Source organism: Nomascus leucogenys, chromosome 13, assembly GCF_006542625.1.
Source record: "Nomascus leucogenys isolate Asia chromosome 13, Asia_NLE_v1, whole genome shotgun sequence".
NCBI classification, from domain to species: domain Eukaryota; kingdom Metazoa; phylum Chordata; class Mammalia; order Primates; family Hylobatidae; genus Nomascus; species Nomascus leucogenys.
The window spans coordinates 70,239,211-70,264,572 of NC_044393.1; the positions used below are offsets into that span (position 1 = coordinate 70,239,211).

At 36.9% G+C, this 25,362-nt stretch overlaps 1 protein-coding gene across 2 annotated transcripts in view; it reads left to right on the forward strand.

Annotated features, from left to right (window-relative positions):
• CPED1 (cadherin like and PC-esterase domain containing 1) overlaps positions 1-25,362 on the forward strand; it is a 315,288-nt gene that overhangs the window by 91,386 nt on the left and 198,540 nt on the right. For both annotated transcript variants that reach the window (XM_003261250.4, XM_012512038.2), the window contains 2 exons: positions 19,503-19,635; positions 21,622-21,790. In XM_003261250.4, coding sequence (XP_003261298.2) covers positions 19,503-19,635; positions 21,622-21,790 — 302 coding nt within the window. The remainder of the gene's footprint in view (positions 1-19,502; positions 19,636-21,621; positions 21,791-25,362) is intronic.

Genomic DNA, 25,362 nt, shown 5'->3' on the forward strand with positions numbered 1-25,362 from the left:
TGTGCACCACCACACCCAGCTAATTTTTGTATTTTTGGTAGAGACGGGGTTTCACCGTGTTGGCCAGTATGGTCTCAGTTTCTCGACCTTGTGATCCACCCTCCTTGGCCTCCCAAAGTGCTGGGATTACAGTTGTGAGCCACTGTACCTGACCTGATGTGTTTTTTAATTTTTAGTGGAGCATTACATTTTCATAAGCCATTTCTTAGTTTTGAAGTAAATGACTCTTCTAGCCAGGTGGAGCAGTAGCATGTACTTATAATCCTACCTGCTGGGGAGGCTGAGGCAGGAGGACTGCTTGTGGCCAGGAGTTCGAGACCAGCCTGGGTAACATGAGATCCTGTTTCTGAAAAAAAAAAAAAAAAAAAAAAAAAAAAAAAAAAAAAAAAAAAAAAAAAAGACTTCTATTATTGACATACTAGTTGAAACTCTGACCATTTTATGCTTGAATTGCATATATGCTAACTATTTCTGTACGTTGGCTTTATTCTTTCTGCAGATGGGCTTTCTCCACATGATGGAGAAGATGGCTGTCAGGTACTCCCTGTTCAGAAATGCAGCCACTTCCCTTTCACCTCCAAACTGGGAGACCAACATGTGTCAACAGCCCACTCTGCTCAACACTGTGACCAGGAGAATAGCTCCTGTGAAAGGTTGGGCTGAGGCTGCTCCCATGGGCACTGTATTAGTTTGCTAGGGCTGCCGTAATGAAGTACCACAGACTGGGTGGCTTCAACAAAAGAAATTTCATTTCTACAGTTCTGGAGGCTGGGAGTCTAAGATAAGGTGTCAGCAGAGCTGCTTTCTTCTGGGGCCTCTCCCTTTGACTTGCAGATGACCGCCTTCTTGGGATATTCTCACATGTTCTTTTCTTTATGTGCAAGCCTATGTCTGTGTCCTATTCGCCTCAGGACATCAGCCATATTGGATTAGGGCACACTCACGTGATTTCATTTCGCCTTATCTACCTCCTTAAAGGCCCTATCTTCACATACACCCATATTCTCAGGTACTGGAGGTTAGGACTTCAACATATAAATATGGGGGAGGAACACAATTTGGCTCATAGCAGCCAGGGATGGGTGGAGAAGACAGAAGGCTGTGAGTAGCAGATTCATGATATCACATGGAAACAGGAGAACAGATCCCCAAAGAAGAAAGAGATACTGGACAAAAACAATAGATGTGTATTAGTAGAGGTGTTTGAAAAATGTTTGTTGACTGCTTATGGTAAAGCCCATGGAATTCTTAGGCAGATGTAGTCCTATTTTCAAAATCATTTTAAAGTAAGGAAATATTAATCTTTCCTTCCCTTCAGCACCAAGAACTCTGATACTGCCCATTGGCTACCCAAGTGCCCATCTGCTGGTCTATATGTAGAATTGCCTTTCTGTGCCATACTTGGTTCTTTGTCTCGCAGAAGCTAGACCAAGCTCACTGAGCCAAAGGTGTCTCTTGCTCCTGTGTTGCTCATAGCTTTATACTTTGCTTATTTGGCATCAGGCCAGTTTAAAAGTCCATTTTCCAGAAAACATTTAGCAGTTTGCTGACATCTCTGAAGTTGTGAAAAAGACTGATTGGCTAAGAAAGCCGAATAACCCCTCTGCTCTTTGGTAGAGTAAATTTCGAAGACCCCAGTGTTTAACTGATTTGGTGAATTTTACGTTTCTGGTGTTTGACTTCTATACCTATGTTGTCCTGTATAGACACTTACCTATTTCACTTAGAGAGTTGTCATCTTGTGCCAAATGCCACTAGAAATTAGGGGCAACATTGGGTAGCACGCTGATAATTTGTAGGATTCTGACAATTAATCCTGATTTTCAATAGACCAAAAAGGAAGAAGTAAAAAGAAAGATACTCACTTTTGTGATCTAAATCTCTCCAGCAAGCCCGTTTACTCATGTAGATTGTAAACATAGATGCGTAGCAGTGTGTCTGTATAATACCAAAACAGCTGGCTAACACATGAACTTCAAGCAAGTGATATTGGATTTCTTTGCATTACATAATAAACACTGAGTATATCATATTTTTACTTTGCAGATTTGGTTATCCTGTTCACCTAGCCTGAGTCTATTAATCAATAGTTTATTCTTAGTTGTGTGTAGACATACTCCATGTCTCACCATATAGTCTGCGAAAATAAAGTATACTATAAAATAAACTATACTACAATTGTTTGGATCTTCCTCAACTAATACATTGCCTGTGATTGTGATATGATATTTGCCCCAATAAATTCTTCCTGAGCCACTATGTTTGCAACAGAAATATTAGGAGTTAATCTGAAACCTGGATCAGATTTCTAAAACACATTGCTTGCTTCAAAATAGATGAGAAATTTTTTGCAGAAGTGGTCAAACTTTTTATTTTGAAGCCATCAGGGGCTCTGCCTGGGGATTACAAGGACTGGGTTAAGGGTACAGAGCACAATCAAGTTCCAAGAGTTAGCTGCTGAGGTGGTGAAAATTCACCCTAAAATTTACATACCTGCTTTGTGAATAAACCCAGTGAGTGAAAGAGAACTATATTATAATTTTTATTATTTGTTTATGCATTTTAAAAACCTTCATTTTACACACACATACACACATACATATACCCAGAGAGAAAGATTGAGAGGGAGAGAGAGAGTTTGGTGTTGGGGGATACACTGTATTTAACTTCAAGATGATCACTCTTTCAGTATCCTTCTGCTGGTAGAGACAGATATTGAACAACAAGAAACTTACAAGTGTTAGAAAAACAGTATTAGTAAGTTTGCAGTGCTTAAGGCTGTTTTCATTTATTTTCACAGAAGTCCAGGGCTATGCACTGATTTTTGATTTGCAACATATCATCAATATTAGAAAATAAAATCTCACTAAGGTGATGCATTAGCTGAAATGCACAAAACTCCATAAATTGTATGCTATATAACATGTTACTCATGGAAAGGCGATGCTCGTTATGACTAGTCTCTTGAACTTACTTTTCATTTTAACCATAATTAATATTATTAGGATCAATGCATTGTCACAGGCGTCTAGCCTCTTGTAATCTGACACATCCTGTTGAAAAATATATTGATAAAGACTCAAAATGAGAGTTGCAGCAAACTATAAACAAAGTGCAATACATTCATCTTCCTTAATAGAATTTTAACAGTTTCATTTGCATTTGAAGTTGTGGTTAGAAAGGAGCATGTTTTGACAGAAGTATAATTAACTGAATAAATAGGGTAGCTTTGGAAGATGTTTTACTCTTTGATGGGTTGGGTGTGCTCCTTTCTGGGAGAGAAGCATAAACTCCATTATATAGAAAACCCCATTCAAATTCTGTGATTCATTGCATCAATAACTTTTAAGACCATTTTCTTTCCACTTCTCCTAGCACCATCTAATGGTGAAAGATGGAACTTTCTCTTTTCTTCTGCATCACTTTTCATTAACATCATAGGGTTAGAGCAGCTGTGCAATCCCAGTGTTGATACTCATTTCACAAGCAAATGTGTTGCATTTGAGAAGGCCGACTTTTGCCCAAAAGGAGGTACTCTGATTTAGAAAAATAGGCAAGTAAGTGCAACTTAGAGATAGTCAACATGCATAATTAGTACTTGCTTTTGGCTTGTTGTATAGATAATTATGGTGGGCTTTATAATTTATGCTGCAGGATTATTTTATAGATAAGTTACCCTAAAATAATAACAGGAGAGAACATTAATTTGTTGAACTTATCATATATCAAATACCGTGTCAGGCACTTTATATACTTCCTTCTTTCAGCCCTCTATAGCAGTTAATTCATCCACATTAGCTGAGAGGGCCTTTTCATGGCTCATTTTGACTCACCTGTTTCTGAGCATCTATGAGAATGTACGTATGTTCTCACATGAATTTTAACCCTAAAGGAAGGAATTTACAGTGATGGCAGAAATCAGGAATCCTATGGCCCAGGCTTACAGCAACCTAATTCCAGTTCCACCTAGCTGCTAAATATAGTCATACAACTTTGGGAAAAGTCCTTAGCCCATTTGAGCTGCTTTTCTAGACTCATAAAATGGAAATAATTAAACTGACCATTGTTTTCTTATAGAGTTATGAAAATGCTTTATAAAAGAATATTATGAATCTATGAAAGTAATATACAAGAGATTATGTCTGTATTACTCTGGATATCCATGGATTGATTTGCAGAAAGCAATTGAATGAGGTTTTCTGTTTTCTACCTCAACATAAAGCTGTCACAATAACATACAATGTGCTTTTTGAGGCATTCTGATTTAGAAAGAAATAGGCAAGTAAGTACGACTTAGAGGTTGAGTATAGTAAAAAAACATAATTAATACTTGTTTTTGGTTTGTTTTCTAGATAATTATGGTGGGCTTTATGATTTTATGCTGTAGGATTATTTTATAGATCGATTACCTTAAAATAATAGCAGGAGATGACATTAAATTTTAAACTTATATGTCAGACACTATGTCAGGCACTTTATACACTTCCATCTTTAAACCATCTATAGGATAACCATCTGCAAGATAGATATGTTCATGCCTTTTTAGATGAGTAAATGAAGGCTTCAAGAACCTCTGGGCTACACAGCTATAAAGCAGCCTATCCATATGTAAAGTATTATGCTATAACTTTGCGATAAACTTGAACCACTATACTGTATTTTAAGTCTGTCTTATAAATAAGAAAGGAGCTATTTAAAGAAAATTGTTTCAGCTAGGCCTAATGAGAAACTGAATTTACCTATTCTATTATTATTTATTATTCTTTCATCAGCTAAAATGATCCTTTAAATTTCTTATTTATAATAATATTTATGCATAAGCAGAAGTTAAGTGAATATGCTGAAGGCAGAAGACTGTCTTTCCCTTGCTTTATCTTAGTGTTTGTGTAGGGCATTCAACAGCAGATGGGAATGACCAGCTCTGGGAGAATCAGAAGCTCCAGTCCTCAGCTCTCACTGGCACTCTGCTTCTTGAGGGTCCTCCTTACCCTTTTCTGTTGCGTCTTTTCTGATGTGCCTACTCCAGACTCAGCTCCTCAAACCATCTACAGCCTTTCTAGGCAGCATAGAAAATTTACCAATGCAAATCTCACAGTGCAGTCTTATGCCTGGGATTCGTGATGAGTCAGATGTGGGTGTAGCCACCAGCATTAGGTCTGGGCCTCCAGAATAATAGTGACCCTCTCCAGCATGGGGCACTTGGAAGGGCCAAGAATTAGTTGTCCTAGCTTTTTGAAGCTGTTCTTCTGGTCTTGGGAGGGTTTATGATAGTCTTGAGATCACTGATTGTGTTGCCAAACTGATTTGTATAACACCAATCTGGGAATGTTAATTAATGAATGAGAGTAGAGCCAAGTTATGTTTTATGGGAAATATATGATTTCTGTGGAATTAATGGTTGTTGAAAATAGTTTTCAGAATGAGTAATTGCTTTGACCTGATTGCACAGGTGCTGGAGGATGGCGGGGAGGTACAGATGGAGCCAGGCTGCGTATGCGTAAATCCTGTCCTGCCCACTTGATATCCCAGTGTCCTTGGGCAAGTTGTACCTTCTCTGTGCTTTGCTTTTCTTCCATCTCAGTACTAACCAGGCCCAACCCTGTTTAACTTCCGAAATCAGATGAGATTGAGCACTTTCAGGGTGGTATGGGGCCGTAGTCTGTGCTTCAGCTTTCTGTCTACAATGTAGGGATGATCAGGACTCTGTCTCCTAGGGTTGCTGAGAGGACAGAATGACTTAATACATTTCAAGTACTTGGAACAATGCACAGAGTGAACACCCCATAAATGTTGAGTATTATGATTGTTTTTTTTTTCAATAAGTATCTCCTGAACTGTTAGTTTATAATTAGTAGCTATGACTTTAATCTAGTTTGGTGAGACTCATGCTTTTAAGACTCGGTAACCTGGAGATAGAACTTGGACTCTAAAATCATTACAAAAATATTTCTTTGCCTCTACCTACATTCGCTATTTTCAGGCTCCTTCCCCTTAACATCCTGTTACTAACCACTACTGAGTCATCATAAAGCAATTCTCTCACTCCTATCAGACTCCAAATTCTCTTTTGAAAATAGATATATATTCATTGACACCTGGTTGATCCAGAATGAAATATCTATAACTCACCTATCCACATAATTTTAACAAACCAGTATAATACCCCAACTCTTTTATAAAGGAAAATTAAGGTGAAAGTAATTTATAATATACCAACCTGTATTTCAATGTGTAAATATTTATGCATGATGACACCATAGGGTGTAATGAAATAGTCAGATGCTTCCACTCATCTTTAGAATCACCGTGAATGTGACAGCTACAAATTCAAATTGCTGTGGTTGTATCGTAGAGGGCAATGAAGATTCCATAGGTCACATTGCTATTGGTGATGTGCCTTTCCAAAATGGAAACAACTCTGGAGAAAGTCACAAATAAAGCAAAGCTTAGTGTCCCCTTGCTTGGCCATGGAGTTTCATTTCTGCAAAATTCAGTGTGTAATAAAACTGATTAAAATGAGTAAAAGTGAGTTTATATGCAAAACCACATCAAGCTCTAGGTTCAAATAATTACCAACTGGCTTTTCATCCACATCAATATCCATTGAGACATTCAAAAGCGATGTGGGACAGGGGACAATGTGTTGTTGCGCAGCGTGATACTCAGCATAGTAGCAGCTGTTGTGGTATGAGAATGAATGCCTAACCATTTAAACAGATGTTAGACTTTATACCTTACCAGGGCATTCCAAAGAAATACCACATCTATCTTGCACAAGGCACAAATCTATTTGTGGCCTTTATCCATTAAATTTCAGTAGCATTGCTCATCATGGTGACGGCCCCAAATGCTCCCTTTGTCTCAGATATCATTTCCTATGTATTCATAAGTACAATCCTCTCATACTTGTTACAGCTATTCACCGTTTATTCCACTTCTGCTGGAGTCCCCCATAGCCATCTGCTGCTGATGTACACCACTGCTCATGCCCACCAAAGGCACTCTGCCCCTGGGCTCCATGTGGCATCAGTCCTGCTGCTGCAACTGCCTGTGTCTGTGCTGAGGTGCCGTGTCCAGGGTTAGGGACACAGATTCATGCTGTATCTGCTTCTCCTCCTGCTGCTGCTGAAACTGAAACTGCTGGTGCACATCCCACTGTACCAGTCACTTTCCTGCCCAGGGCCTGTCATCCCTTTGGTTTTCCAAAGCCTGAATAAGTCAAAAATAAATTGGATTTTTTCACTTCAGTAGGCAAAATCCTTCTTTATTTTATTATTTTTTTCTATTGTATGTAATATTGTAGTCTCAACCTCTCACAGATGACTTGAAAAAAATGTTTTAGTATTGTTTTAGCTTTTGACCTAAACCCTGGAGTGGAAGTGGAGCCTGTGGAATACAAGAACAGCATACAAAAAGGTGCCTTTCTCTTTTGTCATCCTGGTATCCTTGGGCTTCTCTTGCCATCTACCTCTTTTCTCTTTAGGAGAGATTCCTTACTATTAAACCTCACGCACAGTTCTGCCAGTCAAGGCCAGACACAGTGGACTCCTTATTGAACATGGATTAGTTTCACACTAAACTGCACTACACTGATAAATAATAACCGAATAGCATCTTGTCATCTCTCATTGATGATAGGGTTTAAAAGAACAACAACAAAAAATAGATGTATTTTCTACCATTTCCTATTTTGGGGGTTGTCGTGGTGTGTTTAGTACCCCTGGGTTTTAACAATGTCCCAACTGAACCTGAAATATGTCTCCCGAACAGACTTTGGATACAGAGCTGTATTTAACCTTCACATATAAAGCCATAACTATTTATACCCTTGTGATCCAAATATTGCAGAAGCAGGAAGGTTTACTTTGAATCTAAATACAGAATTGAGAAGAAAGGGAGGAAGACAACATGGTTGAGTAGAAAGGTTATGCTTAATCTGTCTTCTTCAGTTCAGTATTTTGTAATGTTTCTGTTTCTACATTCCTTCCCTCAGTCCCGTGTAGGTCAGCCCAACAGCCAATTTTAGAACAGTTTTGTGTCATTTAAGGGAAAGAACTTTCAACTGTATTTGTAGCAAGCTATAAAAAGCAAAGATACCACCCACAAAATGATATCTAAATTTTTCCAATTACGTGATTTATTGGTAAATCTACACATTTGTTGTGCCAAGAGCAAAATGAGAAATGTGCCAGGTGTACTCAGAGTTTTTAATTAAGGAAACCTCACCTAATGGACAGATTTTAATAGGGTATTTTGTTCTTTAAAAGCCATTGAAACAACATTTTAAGCCATTTGTCGATAAAAAGCCCTCAATTATGTAGAATATGGCTCATGAGGGAAAGTATACAAACTGGAAAGAAAACAAAAAAATTTGAGTCTTATGTTGATTTTGAAAATATCTAGTCAGAAACATGTGCCCAAATGTCAACTCAGGCTCCTGGGACTAGTAGATACTTCAATTTTTTTAAAGTGATTTGGGTTGGAAAAGCTAGATTCAGGGGATAGAAGAAAATGCTGAGTAAATGGCAACATTCTCCAAGAAAGTGGCAGTCACTGAAAGTTGGAAATGAGGTGAATGGTTTTGAAGCACAGTGCTGAAAACCTGAGTTGCAAATCATTTGATGGATAATGGTGGCCATGAGCTTTTGCCACTTTTCACTCCAGATCCATGAAATTGAATGAACACTCTTGAGTTTACCCTCTCTCCTAATAGAAACTTCATGCACTTTTGCTCTGAATCTGATTTTGCTTTACTACCAATGACCACCACTCTTCACTGGCTGGCCCCAGAGGCAAGGGAACCTAACCCCAGCCATGAGGGCTTGAGCCAGGCATAGCAGGGGACCTAGGTAGAAATGACCCCTCAGAAAGCTGAGCATTATGTTGTATTAAGCAAGCAAATAAATAAACAAATTAAAACAGTCAGTCCCCTCTCCACCCAATAACAACACATCTGATTCCCAAAGTCTTGAATAGGAGTTGGAAATTTTAATATAGTTTTTTTTTTCTTTGGTGGGGGGAGGGAGAGTGCAAACAAAAAGGCAGCAAAGGGGGAATTAGGCATCCTCAATACACAATAAATTTTTTTGCAAAATTCAGTTTTTATAACCCTCTTCTCCTACTAAGTAACTCCCTCTAGCTCACTAAAACACTATCATCCCGCCCAATATCTCTCTTCATTGGTTTCTTTGTCTACTCTTCTCTCTCCAACAAACTGATATAGATTAATAAATCAGTTTATTATTTCCCATTACTTCAAACAACATAATAAAGACTTGGTTCCCAAATTAGCCTGTATCTTTCTTCCTTAGAGAAGGAAGGAAGAGGGGTATCTGTATTTTGACATTTTTTTTACTGTTATCCAATAATTTCCATTTTAACTTAAAGCTATCTTGAATTATCTCTGCTACTTACAATTCAAGCTTTTATTCAGCTTCCACTGTCTGGGTCTGCACAGCCAAAATATGACAAAGAGTTCAAGCTCAAGGATTCTTTCTTTTTCTTTTTTCTTTAGGCTGGAATGCAGTGGCACAATCTTGGCTCACTGCAACCTCTGCCTCCGGGGTTCAAGCAATTCTCTGCCTCAGCCTCCCGAGTAGCTGGGATTACAGACGCCCGCCACCATGCCTGGCTAATTTTTTTTTTATTTTTAGTAGAGACAGGGTTTCACCATCATGGCCAGGCTGATCTGGAACTCCTGACCTCGTGATCCACCTGCCTCAGCCTCCTAAAGTGCTGGGATTACAGGCATGAGCCACCGTGCCTGGCCTGAGCTCACAAGATTTTTAAAGCTAGGACTATACTTCCCTAATTTATTGAAAATGACTATGACATTATTAAGTGCTACAAAATTATTTTCTCTAAGATACTTAATATATTTGATAATAAATAGCAAGATATAAATGACTTCTTATCCATCATTCACCTATTCTTAGGCATTTATTTAGCAGTTTAAAACAGGAAGTTCAAGTCTAGGATTGTTATACAGGGCCATGCAAGCAAGTGGTGTTAATTGAGACAAGGTGCTGATGTCAAAACCCTAAAGCCTGGGTTAGCGTATATTAAATTTGTGAAAAATAATTCATACGTATGTATATTCATATATATGGTAAAAGCATCTTGCCAGCACAAATGATAAGAGATGATTACAGAAAACTTGGAAGAATATCTTTATAGAAATAGTCATTTGAGGCCGGGCGCAGTGGCTCGTGCCTGTAATCCCAGCACTTTGGGAGGCCGAGGCGGGCAGATCACGATGTCAAGAGTTCAAGACCAGTCTGACCAACATAGTGAAACCCTGTCTCTACTAAAAATACAAAAAATTAGCTGGTTGTGGTGTTGTGTGCCTGTAATTCCAGCTACGCGGGAGGCTGAGGCAGGAGAATCGTGTGAACCCGGAAGGCAGAGGTTGCAGTGAGCCGAGATCGTCCCACTGCACTCCAGCCTGGGCGACAGTGCAAGACTCTGTCTCAAAAAAAAAAAAAAAAAGTAGTCATTTGAATGTAATGTCCTGGCTTAAATTCTACCTGGAAAAGAAACAGGTTAACTTCAAAAGTTAAAATCTAGACAAAAATAGGCAAAAAAAAAAAAAATTTTTTTGAAAATGTAATCATCTCATTAACATCTTTAAAGACCAGCAATTATTTAGCACTTCAGATAGGAAGGTCCTTCCCCTCTTGGCTCAATTAATTGGATAATTCTTTACTCATATACAAGATATAAGATAGATGCTAATGATGGGGATAACTAGCTAAGGCTGAGAATTGAGACACCATTTCAGAAACTCTTCTCAGGTTCTGCCTGGCTTCTGACTCAGGCCCTTGGGTCCTCATCTATGAGGAGTGAACTCTTGTGTTATATGTCACTCAGCCAAACCTGAACCCCTCAGGTTCTAATCATATCACTGAGCAACTGGAGGGAAAGAACCTCAAGGCAAAATGGTTTAGTAATCCTATCGGAACATCTTTTCTGACATATTTCCATGTTCTTGACCTGTTTCTGGCATTTGGAGCTCTAACCCTCATTAGATTTCATTGTGGCCATTGGCTCTTGCCTCTCCATGGTCTACATTCTTACCTCCCTTTGGGAGTCAGATATTATAAAAATCTTGATATTTTAAATATGTACTTGGTTCACGTATAATATGTTTACTTTTAAATAACATAGAAATAGAGGTAAATTAACAGGAATATTGTGTACATTTTATCATACCAAAAATACCAGGCAAAAATTGAAGGTTAAATTTGCCTGTGAAGTTGCCATTAAGTAAAAGATATATTAACACATGGTTTCATTTAAATAGGAGCCATGACCCCTAGTGTTTGTGTGTTACATTTAAATTAGAATTGACTTTCACGTTCTAGTAAGTTATTATTCTGACTTAAATTATTTCAATAATATCTGATATTTACTACAGAAAATATTCCTGAGAAAAAAGTTTACTATTAATAAAGTGATAAACTACTTTTCACAGTGGGTGGGTTTAGGCTGCCATTCTATTATCATATTTGTTTCACTCTATGTATTAATATTTTTTGGAGGTTGTGTTCTAAATTGTTATTAATGATACTCATTAATTTATACTTAATTATCCACCTTTGGTCTTGTTGCAGTAGTCAAGCATTTTTCCTTTTTAAAAAAATGTCATTTCCCCTGGAAAATTCATGCAGAAAACCATCAAAGGAAAATTAAGCTGCCATAAAGTAATAAAACAATCTTTCATGCTGTTTGGTCATTGCAGCGAAATCATAGGGCAAGATAATTGAAGTAGTAGTCTAGACACAGCTTTTATAACTGGCAATAATGAGCAGAACTCAAGGTTCTTATGTGGTCATGGTCAACACATAGAGCAGTCCATGGGGAAAATTATTTCTGTAGAATTGCACGACTTTGACACTTCCACTGAAAAAGACTAGAAAGAAGAGCGTTCATGGCTTGCATTTACTGAGTGCTCCATAAGCATTTGATTGAGTGGTTAGCTGGTGGAAAGTTTATACGATGACTACCCCTGTAGTGTACATTGCTGTGTCATTGATCTGGTCATTTTTATGGGTCAAATTGTGTCTCCACTTCCACTGGGACATGGACTGCATTTCATTTCCTATAACAAAGTGAAAGTTACTGTTTTTCTGCCAAGAGTACTGTATAGAAATACCATGCTATTCATATTTGTGGTTTGATGTACACTGATATGATAACATCATGTAAAAGATATTCTGAAACCATAGAGAATAAAATATTATTATCAAAGTCACACAAGTAGTAATACAATAATGTCAGATCTTGATAAATGAATTATGAGTTGCCTAGGTTAAGGCTAGAATTCTGCACTAATATACCTTTATGTGTTTGGTGTATCCATTCTCTCAAAGATACTCTAGTCAATGCTATTTGCATAAAATAAAAGTAAAAATTTATTAAAGAATCGATGTATTTAGCCAGGCGTGGTTCACGGCTGTAATCCTAGCACTTTGGGAGGCAAAGGAGGGTAGATCTCCTGAGGTAAGGAGTTCAAGACCAGTCTGGCCAACATGGTGAAACCCTGTCTCTATTAAAAATACAAAAATAAGCCAGGCATGGTGGCAGTTGCCTATAATCCCAGCTACTCAAGAGGCTGACACACAAGAATCGCTTGAACCCATAAGGCAGAGGTTGTAGTGAGCTGAGATCCTGCCACTGGCACTCCAGCCTGAGTGACAGAGCGAGACTCTAAAAATAAAAATGAAAATAAAAATAAAAAGCATGGAATTGTTCAGAGTATACAGATCCCCAAATTATATTATTTAAGCTGAAGTGTAGGTCTGAAATAGTTCCTGGAGTTTTGCCTAGGTGTCATAAATCTGTTGACTATAAGCTATTTCTGTTTTAATTTGAGTTGGTTGCTTGAAAAGAAGTATGTCTCTGAACAAAATACAGAGGAAGAGACTTAAATACTACAGTAACTGAAAAAAAATGCAGTAACTGACTCAGTCTTAGGTTTACTCAATCCATAGAAACCTAATACAGAATTCCTTTAAAGAAGTGAAACAGAACAAGAAATGAATTCCTTTCCTGGGATACTGCAATGCAAAATTTGAGGAGGATCACTAAAAACACAGTGTGTCTTTACAGGCCATGTATAAGTAAAGATACTGTGTTTCATTTTGGTCTTGTTTTTAAGAGAGTAATGTCAAAGACCAGATGTTTAAGAATGCCATAAGAGGATTCAATGGATTCGCTTTTATCTGATAGTGAGTAGTGGTGGGAACCTCTTAGTGTTATACTCAAAAGGAATAACATTATAGCTACTCTTTGAAATTTCCGAAGTTAGAAACAAGATTTCTAGATTATTAAAAAATCTATATTAAACTACTATTTAATAGTAGTAACTGTGTAACACTTCTTGAGCACATAAGTCAAAGGCTGTGCAAAGCACTTTAAGGGAACTTCATATTTAATTCTGTCAGCATCCACATGAGGTAAGTTATTATTATTATTACTATTCTTATTATTCTAATTTTCCAGATAAAGAGACTGAATTTTAAAAAGTAAGAAATTGACTCATGATTACACCTCTATAGGCATCTATTAATAAACAGGAATTCGTATTTTTAAAATAAATGTTATTTATAATATTATTTGTAAAATATTTTTGGAAAAATATTATTTAGCAACTATCTACAATGTGCTGGACAAATTAGATTATGCATCTTTATTGGTTTCCCCCACATCTTCTTGGGCCCAAGTTCAGGCAATTTGGTAAAACAAATGAATCCTAGGCCCTCAAATCCTTCACTTTCTCAGTGTCCCTGTAAAGAGCAGCCTTCCTTTTGGCTGTCTGCTGGTGACATTCTCTCCTATGCTTTCCCATGCTCACTGTGGGTTCCAGGGGGCTTTGCTGATATTAGGCCTCTTGGCCTTAGATAGTTAATCTATGAGCTGTGGATCCCTTTCTGGGACTGCCTTGGTGCCATTGTTGCAACCTACTCTTGTGTACATAGTATTGTGCCCATCTAACACTACATTGTGGTAGCGAGAGAAAACCAATCCCCACCCATGTTATACACATTTCCTAGGTCTGAACAATAAGTTTGCATTGTACAAATCCAGTGAAGTTGCTCAGCAGTTGACTTGTTTACTCTTTTCATTTCTGCACATACATCTGGTTACTTGGGTACATACATCTGGTTACTTGGGTAGGAAGAAGGTGGAGTTCACTTATTAAGTATAGATTTATCTGAGATCCTATATCAGGATGTGTTTGGTGCTTGGCACTAGTCACTCAGTAGAGAAAAAAAAAATTAGAATCTCTGCCGTCATGGAGCTTATAGTCTAGTGAACTGAGAATACCCTTAGATGCATTCAAAATAACCCTTCCCTTCTAACTTCCAATGGGTGATCAAGCTTGTAACCTTGACTCTACCTTGGGATATGTTTTCTCACCATTTTATACACTGCTTAAGAGGTGAAAGGGTGGTTGATGCTCCTCAAATATCAGTTAGGGGGTAGGAGCTTGTTCAGCTAAAGCCTCTTCCCATGAGGCTTATTGAGCCTCACTCAAATGAAACGAGCTGGTTGACCCTGTGGAGCACTCACAATTACCAGAACATGAGAAATTAACAGGGGGACTGCATTTCAGCTCTGGTGCTGAGACCCTGGCCACTTATCTTCTCCATTAGGTCATTTGTAGCACATATTTAAATCATAACTTTGTATCTAGGATCACAGAGATTGAAGATTGCAAAGGACCTTAGACACCATCTACTTATTCTTTTAGTCTACTTGCTGCTAGACTTTTTCATCATCATACAAAGAGAAAACATTCAGAGCTGAAGATTTTTGTTCTCTTCTAGCAACTGGCCCAACTTAGACTAGGCTTCTATTGTTTTCAAAGCATAAGCCAAACGCTCATTGAGTGATTTCAAGATCCCCCTTTTGCCATTTCTACCCACTGACATTCTAGCCACTGGAACTGTTTTTCACCGTAGTATGTTTAGTCACTCTTTTCTTCCCCACCGTAGGCATCATGGTGAAGGAAAAAAAAATTAGGTTGAACATTATGAAATTGCTGATATTTGATCAACATTCAACAATTTTTTTTACCTAACAAAAGGCAATTTTATGTGGCTCAACCTATGCTATCCCTTGCTGCCACATCTAAATGCTCTTATTTGAAATCAAAGCTAATATTGCTCCCTTTTTCTGTACACACACACAGACACACACACACACACACACACACACACACACACACACACACACACACACAGTTGTTTGTTTCTCCAGGACATGTGGCTACTGAGAAGAGTAGGGCCAAAACTTGTATTTACCAAGTACTGTGTAGAATTTGTGCTGAATATTCTCTATTTGCCCCTCAGATTCACTCTACACCCTTCTCCAGGGAGCCGTCCTCCACAGACTGCATCCACAGGGCATCCTTGTTTCCTGGCATCTAGCGAGAGATTGAGGACAGGAGGAAATAATTTGGGAATATTTGTTGCCTGGCTACCTCCCCTCTGGACCCTGGCTTGGAAGTGGCTGTGTTCCTCTACCTGTAGCCATAGTCTTTCTTAATGGCCTTTCCTATAACAATGCTTTTGCCTGGTTCTGGAAACTTCTCCTTCCTGGGCTAATAGTGGTAAAAGCTTCCCATTTTGTTGGCCCTGCGTAGCTCCTCTACCCCTTGTTGATTTTCCTGAACTACACCCATGTGTTCGTTAACAGTCCCTTCTTTAATAGTCTCATGGTTAATAGTCTCTTCAGTTACTCCTTTGACTCTGCTGTCTTCTGGGGCCCTGACTGATAGAGTGATTTCCTCGCTATGACTTCAGTTTGTGCATATATTAGTTTCTATTTGCTATATGTGAAAGTTCTGATGTTATATTTGCAGAGCTTTTATACCTGTAGGCTAAGTTCTAAGACTTATTAATGCCCTCAGGCAGGAGGAACGATTAATGCACTCATAAATGGTACTTACTTACACTTCTAATCTCAAAACTAATTGCTAATTATTAAGTAAGGCCTTTATCTTTATTGAAAATTTTAAAATAAGAAAATGCTGGCTAAATCTAGTTTTCTAAAATCAAAATGCAAGACAATATTCAAACATCTGTGAAATATAATTATACTTTTATTATTACTTCCCTATTAATTTTTAGTTGTAAGGCAAAACATTAAATCAAATGCAATATAAATTTGGCATCTAATCTTTGCCAGTATAAGTGTTTTTTCAGTGTTTAATATTTGACTATGGTGTATATACTCATATGTCACATAGAAGGGAAAGAAGTAATCAAATAAAATGTTTTTAATTCATTGGAATATGATTTTGTTCTCTAACCATAGATTGGCTTAACCCTCCAAAACAAGTTCATTGTTAGAACAAATATTTCAAATATTTCCTGAGCACTTATTTTAGTACTTATTTTAGTCAGTATAGTGTTCAGTGATATGGGAAGTTCAGAAGATTCATGGGATTTATGTTCTGGATTTTAGAAGGCTTCCTAACAATGTCACAAGCCTATTAATTGTTGGTTGACAAGAACCAAAATGAAAGCCCAGGTCTCCTGTTTCTGGTTTAATCATCATTTTCATAATACTTTTTCCCCATAAGCAGGCACTCAGTATCTAGCCAACCAGATATTAAAAGATATTGAAAAGCAGGTTTCATGCATCCCTAACAAATTGTTCACTTTTATTCTGGGTAAACTTTACTGACCATAAAGTTACATGCTTCAGGGCTCTCTAAAATAAGCTAAGAGTAGCCAATAAATAAAAGTCCAGCACTATTCACCATATGGTATTTCACATTTTAATCTATTTTCCGTTCAGTTTGCATATTATGGGGGCAGGAGAGCCCTAAAGAGTCATGCTAGGTATTCCATATTAAGTTACTTTAACATTTTTAACAAGTATATGTTAATGAACTGGGCTATTTGGAAGACTGTGTCATACAGCCTCATCACCCAAATCCCTTCCAAAAACAGAAGGTTGTTTGAGCATTGTTTGTAGGAGATTTCTAGGCTCTTTGAGTGTGTTGGTTGGGCCATGGAGAAGGGGAATGGAGTAATAAATGGATTAGACTGGACTGTTGAGAGAGCCCTTGAAGGCTATGCCAGATGAAAGATACAAGAAATAGTGCTCCAGACATACCTTTATCTGTTAAATGGTAGCCTAGGACACTGAAATGTTTACATGATTATTTATAAAATTCCATCAAATGCATTTGCAGCTTTTAAAGATATAAATGGAGCTTATATCTAAGTTGTGGCTATAATCAAGTTAAATGAGAATAATTTTAGAGGGGACTGCTAATTAGAGTTTTTTCTTTCTTTTAGAATAACAAAAAGTAACTGCAAGCCTGGAATAATATAATAGGAAGCCTACAATTTATTGATATATGTATAAATATAAAAATAAAGGTAAAGTTATTTTGCTCAGTATTCATTTCCATTATCCGATCACAGTTTCAGAGATTCATGTGGAAATCTGACATGGTCTTGGCAATTCCTGTATTGGACCCCTTCAGTTTCATGTATGGCTCCACTTGAGCTAAACCAGAAAAAAGTGACATAAAATTGTTTATTCTTTTGACATGTTTTTTGACAACTTCCTCAAAACCATTGAGATACTATCTTGGCACAAAACTTAGTATGTCTAGCTTCTTTAATGTCAAGTGTGCTTGGGTTTGAAATCAATTCTGTGCTTTTTGGCAGCAAGGTAAGAGGGAAATCAGAGTAAATTATACTTTTCTCATACTATACAAAAGAAGCCTCCAAATCAGCTCCTTGGAGAAACAAAACTTGTCCCAGTAATATACTCTGAAAACATAACTCTATTTAGTAAAATTTTAATTAAGAACACGTATTTTATTACTGCAAATTTAAAGGCTTACATAAACACTTCAACTTTTTAAAAGTTGTGATTCCCAAGAAAAGAAATTAACTTAATGGCTGTTCATTCATCACCTCCAAAACCAAAGCCATTTGAATATTTCCTTTATTATGATGTATTAGAACTTCACTAAAAGGGAAAACTTACAAATAAGTTATTATTTTTGGAGCAAGATCACACTGTGCTAAATAATGAGATATGGGAATACATTGAACAGCTTGACTTCTGCTGACTTTTACTTAAGAGTGTGAAGTGTTTTAAGTTAGACTATGTTAGTATTGATGAAATGTGCACAAAGGGGAAAAATAAAGGCTTTGTTCTATTTTGAGAGCTAGATAAATTATATAATTAAAAAATAAAGCACTGTGACCTGGGATTAAGAAAAAAACTTCCAAATACTGTTGGAGAGAGTGGAAATTGGAGCAACCATTTTGGGAGGCAATCTGGTCGTGTCTAACAAATTTGCAGTGCATTTACCATTGACCTGGCAATTACACATACCAATACAAATCTGCCACTAGACAAACTTGTAAAAGTACACCAAAATAGATGTATAAGAGTATTCATGGCAGTACTTTTGAAATAGCAAAAGAAAAACATTACAAAAATAATGTAAATACACAACAATAAAGAATGGCTAAATCAAATATATATTTATTTAATGAAGCACCCTAAGCTATTAAGAGGTATGTATGAAATTACTCTGAATATGCTGATATGGAAAGGATGCCAGGATGGGTTAGTAGGTATAAATAAGCCAGACATATATTATTTTAACACCTCTTTTGGATAATTAAAAAAACAAACAGAAATACCTACATATATCGGTTCATGTAGATACATTGATATTTATATTAATTACATCGACTTTTATATTGAAGAAATATATGCATCTGACCCAATGTGCTTATTCAGATCTTACAGGTTAATATGTAAGCATTGGTTTTTGGTGGGAAGAGATTCTAGATAGAAGTGAATTGGAGGATGCTTTTTCTGCTTATTTGATTGCTTTCTGTAATATTTGATTTTTGTAATCATGTATATGCAATACCTTTATTTTTAAGCATGTCAATATGAGTGTTCTTAAGTAAACCATTATTATTGTTCTTTATTTTTATATACCTTAAAACCCAATAATTAATATTTTATAGGACAATAAAGTCCTGTTGTTGAGATTCCCAAGGTCACGAAGCATAACAAACTTTAGTATATCAGCATTGTATTGTCAGGAAATCAGCTCAAGTTTTCTGTGTAATATTCTCATCACAAACAAAAGTCTGCTCTTGCAGCCACCACCCCCTCATTGAGAGTGCATCCCTTAGCTTTGTAGGATAGAACAACTTGATGTTGGACAGTTAGAGACATTGTATCTACCTCCCCTTCTGAGCAAGAAAATGAAATCAATTATTACAATTGTTTTCCTCCTCTGTAGTAAGAGAACATATGGCAAACAAAGACCTCTCTAAATATGCATTGGTACTTAGTGGATCCAATTTTGATTCAGAATGGGGAGAAAAATGGTTGCATATTTCTCATGTACCCTGCAGTTTAATACAGCATACTCTATTTTCAAAACAGTTCCAAAAAGAAACAATAAAGTGACTGTCTTCTGCTCTCTTGAATCTTTTCAGAATTGCAACTTCCAGTGAGTCCCTCTGTGTGTCTGGATCAGGGAATACAATTAAAGCCGAGTACTTTGAGTCACCTTTTGAAAACAGTGAAGCCACGTATGTGGAAACCAGGGGACTGGAGACGTGAACAGCTGTAAGCTAATCATTTTGAATTGTTATAGCCAGCATGCATTGTAGGAGACAGCTAACAAGAGAAAAGCGCAGAACAGAAATGGGGGGTTCACATGTGTGAATTATTAGTTTCTCTTACATAAATTTTTAGCTCTCCTTTTTAAATAAAGAATGCCATCATTGACTTTCTTCTACATTAATTCAAACCTCTCCTCCCAGAAAATAAACATTTGGGTAAATTGGACTCTTATCTAATAAGTTACATTAAAGGAAATTGAATTTAAAACCTTGACAATGCAAACTATGAAATTTTAACTTCCATTTTATACTCAAATGACTTTGCCTTAGACTGTGAATATGGCTGGATGTATTTTTTTCTGCTATTATTTTTTTATGGCTCTTAGCATCTAAGAAAGCATCTGCTGTGTATCAAGTTATCCAAGTTTCCTCCTGGGAAAGGATTTTATAATGTAGATAAATTATAGTTAAAAATTAAGAGGTTTTAATTATCTTATCCAAGACACAAATAAGTTTGCCTTATCTAATTTTATAATTATTAAGTAGTATTTAAACAGTTAATAGTATTTATTGAAGAATCGTATGCATATTGTGCCAACCTAGAATTTTAAAGTTTAAAGTAGGCCAGGCTCATGCCTGGAATCCCAGTGCTTTGGGAGGTCAAGGCAGGAGGATTACTTAAGCCCAGGGGTTCAATACCAGCCTGAGCAACATAGTGAGAATCCATCTATGCAAAAAATAGAAAAATTAGCCAGGCACAGTGGTGCGTGCCTGTAGTCTCAGCTACTCTGGAGGCTGAGGCAGGAGAACCAATTGAGCCCTTGAAGTGGAGGCTGCAGTGAGCTGTGATTGCACCACTTCACTCCAGCCTGAGTGACAGCAAGACCTTGTCTCAAATATATATATATAAAAAAAGCACAATCCTTTCATTGATCAAACTTAGATATTTAACATTTAGAATTATGATGTAGAAAAGCAAATAATTATACATTTTCGTATCATTTATGATGAAAGCATATGTTTCATTACAAAATATTAAACTGGTGTTACTTTTCCTTTGTAGCCTGAAGTGTTTTTTTTATTTTTTTTATTTTTTAATATGTCATCCCTTAAGTTAACTCTTCATTATCTGGGAGTAGGGACATTAGGTAAGATTGAACTAGTGGGGAAAGTATTTTTGCATATTCTTGGTGACCTGTCCACTATTTAAAAACGTAACATGTTTTTCCAGAGAAGAAAAAATAGAGCAAAGGTAGGCAGAGGTAGACGCTTTTAGAAAGTTTCACCCAAACTGTAATTTATATCACTTTTGTTGCAGTGGTACCATGCATCTGAGGTCATGGGTAACGTGACTAATTTATATATTTATTTTTTGAATTCAACTTTATTCTACATACTACCTTTCCACCTTTTTATTTAATTTGATTAATTAATTAATTTATTTGAGACAAAGTCTCACTCTGTTGCCCAAGCTGAAGTGCAGTGATGCAATCTCGGCTCACTGCAACCTCCGCCTCCCAGGTTCAAGTGATTCTCCTGCCTCAGCCTCCCAAGTAGCTGGGACTACAGGCCCATGCCACCATGCCTGGCTAATTTTTGTATTTTTAGTAGAGACGGGGTTTCACTATGTTGGCCAGGCTGGTCTCGAACTCCTGAGCTCATCATCCCCCCCCTCCCCGTCTTGGCCTCCCAAAGTGCTGGGATTATAGGCATAAGCCACTATGCTCAGCCACCTTTCTTACTTTTTAAAAATACTTTGATTAAATCTGCCAGAGTGGGAAACTATTACCAATTTGACTCCTCTCTCTACCTCTCCACCACCTGGTGGTGATGCTAATAAGCAATTGAAATTGTTCAAGGAAACCCACACACTGAAGGCGGGCGTCCTATGAAGGATAGAAGCAGTTTACAAAGCTTGTAGGTAATTTACAAATTATATACTCAACCCTACATTATGGAGTGCTAACTATGTTGTTTTATTTTTTTTTAGGAATGAAACGACAGTCCTTGCTCCACATGAAACAATCTTTCGAGCTGAAGATCTATCTGTGATTCTTAAAGCGTATGTGTTGGTGACATCCTTAACCCCTTTGCGTGCATTCATTCATTCAACTGGCACAGTTTGGAATCCACCAAAGAAAAAACGCTTCACTATCAAGGTAAGCTCTCGGTTGAAGCTATTATTTCACGTAAGTACACTGAAGTAAAATAAAGTGAGTTGGGCTGCCATTTTCCCACCTTTATGGTTATCAAATCCCATTGAACAAAGATCACATCTTTTTTATTGCTGCAAGAAAAGATTTTCACTTAATAGGTGCAGGTTTAAAAAGGAACTGGAAGCAGCTTAATTCACTAGGGATCACAAAGGCTACATTCTTTTTTCTCAATTCATCATGATAGTTCAATTCTTTGATCTACTTATTACAGAACTAGTTCACAGCTATACTGTTTTTCTTAATTTTTCACTTATTCGAGAAAAATATAGTCAAGGCAACAAATGAAAATACAATTTTGCCTTTGTGCTTTTTGCTTCACCCTTAGGAAGCATAATGCTAGTTCATCACACCAGTCAATATAGAATATTTGCTGAGTGAAAAATAAAGCTCTCAAGTGTGCCTAATATAGCAAGCTATGACATAAAGGATAATAAGGAAGATTTCAGGGAAGATCTTAATAATAATCCCCAAAAGTTTAGTAAGTTATAAAAGGTAGCTCAGGTCAACTTGGCTGAAAATGAGATCTAGTGACAATATGTTTGATAGATTTTAAAGAAATTTTGATTTTATAGTATTTTATTCTGTGTATCAAAAAGAGGAAATAGAAAGAAACTGAAAGAATGCATAGGGTCTCATAGTTTCAACAGATTAAAAAATGGCTGAACTTGATTTTTTTCAGAATTTACCTTCATAAATTGAATTTTGAATTTTGGAAAATCTTCCACCTCAAGGAGAAGGCATGAGCAAATTGTTAGAATTCATTTCTGCCATCTTATTTTTTTATTTAGTATGCTTTCTTTTTCTCCTCTTAAACTTCGCTTTTTCACTGAAAAGCTTAAATATTCTTCTGTAAGTTTAAAAGTTGTGTATTCTTTACATATATAACATACAGTGGTCACTGTTAATTTAAAACATGTACTCATGTTTATGTTTTCCTATGATTTCTTAGACTTTTCAATATCTCTATCTGCTTCCCAGCCTTGCCTTCTCAAGACTCTTTCGGTCTCTGTACCACGTCCCCAAATCCCATTATCACAATGTAGATTTTTAGTTTTAGTTGAAATAATCACTTGCTCCTTTTTTTGGTCTTTTTTCCCTCAAAAACAAAACAAAACTTTATCAAGACACTTAGCGACCTTACTTCCCCACATTGTTTACAATGCCCTCCTGGATTTATTTCTTTTATTATTTGAGTGTTGCCAGTTTGGGTCTGATGTCTTTAATCTTTAATTCTAAAAATTTGTTTTCATGATTTCTTGAAATATTTTTGCTCACTGTTTTTATTCTTCCTTCTTCTGTTGACTAGATTTGATCCTTCCATTTCTATTTATATTATTTGGCTTTTCTTATCTGCTTTCTGGAAGCATTTCTGTTTTCTAAGACAGTGCTTCAATCTTATCTTTCGAATCATACAATCTGTGTCAGTCCGTTTTTGCATTGCTATAAAGGAACACCTGAGGCTGGGAAATGTATAAAGAAAAATGTTTATTTAGTTCATGGTTCTGCAGGCTGTACAAGCATGGAACCAGCATCTGCTTGGTTTCTGGTGAGGCCTCAAGAAGCTTCCACTTATGGTGGAAGGCAAAGTGGGAGCAGGCATGTCACATAGTGAGAGAGGGAGCAAGAGAGATGCCAGGCTCTTAAACCAAGCTCTCCTGTGAACTAATAGAGGGAGAACTCACCACAGGGAAGGCACCTAGCCATTCATGAATGATCCGCACCTTCAACCCAAATACCTCCCAGCAGGCCCCACCTCCAGTATTGGGGATCATATTTCAACATGAGATTTGGAGGGGGCAAATATCCAAATTATATCAAAATCCTTCTTACACTATAGCTTTGCTGGTATCTCATCCGTTGTTTCTTGTATTTCAGTTATTTAATGCTGCATGTGTAACTTAAATGCTCATGCCCCTTCACTTAAAAACTATGTATATTTTTATTTACTTCTAATATTTTTTACCGTATTTCCTTTGTTCTTTTTAATGACTTCTTTTTCACATTTTATTTTGCTACTATCTTCCATTATTTCCTTGAGTATATTGCTGGCATGCTTATTTTAAATTCCTTGTCTATCAGTTTTGGTAGCATGATATATATTGTTCAGTTTGTTGCCTTTCTTTTGAAGTAGCTGTATTTTTTGTGCATTCTCTATTTTGTCCTTTGAGCTTAAGTCCTCCTGCCGACATTACTTATTCCAGCTAGTATGATGTTTGGGGAAGGTCAGTCCTTTCAGGTGAATCCAAGGAGAAGGGAGAGAATGTGCTCCAAACATGAAGAAACCACTTTTGATCACTTCCCTTTGTAGCCAGGTAACTTCCCTGGTCAGAATTTCACCCCCTAAACTCTCTTAGGCATAAAAGCACTGAGAGGAAGCACACCTTCCTCCATTATACGTCATCAAGCCTGAAGGTTGACAGACAGTAGGGTGGAGGAGTGAATGCCACATGTGACCAGTAACTCCATACATTTTTTCCTCCTTTCTCCCAAGTAATTCAGCAATCTGAATCCTGGGCCTGGGCTTAGTGTCCTTAACAAGGAAGGAACAACCAATGATTGTCCTAGAGGAAGACAGGGGAGAGTTAGGAGGAAAACGAAAATATTTTCCTTCAGCCTGTCGTCTCAAGTAGCCTCCAACAACTCCCCTCCCCCAACTCCACTTATCCCTGACCATGGCTACCACTGGTCAGACCAGTTCACAATAGCTCTAGAATCCCTTTCAAAGAGGTATTTGTTATTTGTTCTTTGTTATCAAATTCTTGCTTCGTTCTCATTTCACCTGGGCTAGTGAATCATCTTAACAGGAAACTGAAGCTCTTAGGTATTTTAAATAAATTTTATTTTTCCTCTTTTTACATAAGTGCGGCTCCCCGTACCCTGATACAAATAACAGGCTAATTTTTATGATAGTTTTTATTTATGTATTTCCTGAAAATAAATCATGAAAAAAGAAATCTCCTTGTGATCTGGTTTTCTTTAGATTTTCATGCTTTATTCACTATTTCCTTTCTTATTCATATTTTTGTCTTTTCTGTGAGACAGATGCAAGCTGCAGTTGTAGCACAGGAAAGCAGGCAGTTCTTGTCATTTTCATCCTCTCCTTGGGATTTATCTTTTCAAGATCTTGCCTGATTATTCTGAACAATACTGTTATCTCCTCTCAGAGGGAGGTAGTGCAGCTTCCTGGGTCAATGTGGAGAAAGCAATTGTTTCCTTACTAGTTCAAAGTTACTCTTGATGATACAGATAAGTTTCAGAAAACAAGAGGATATTTATTTACCCTTCAACTGATGTACTTGTTATTTCAGTTAAAAGAAATAGATTATAACTCATCTGTTGAATTACTTAACCATCCTCAGAAATACTGCTTTCTCTTGGTATTTTTAGATGTGAAAAAATACACAGAAACTTCTCACTGCTAATGTGGAGGACAAAACCAAAATCCACTTTAAAAACTACCCACGCTATACCAGCATGTTATTAAACACTGTTCTTAAATTCCACAAAACACAATT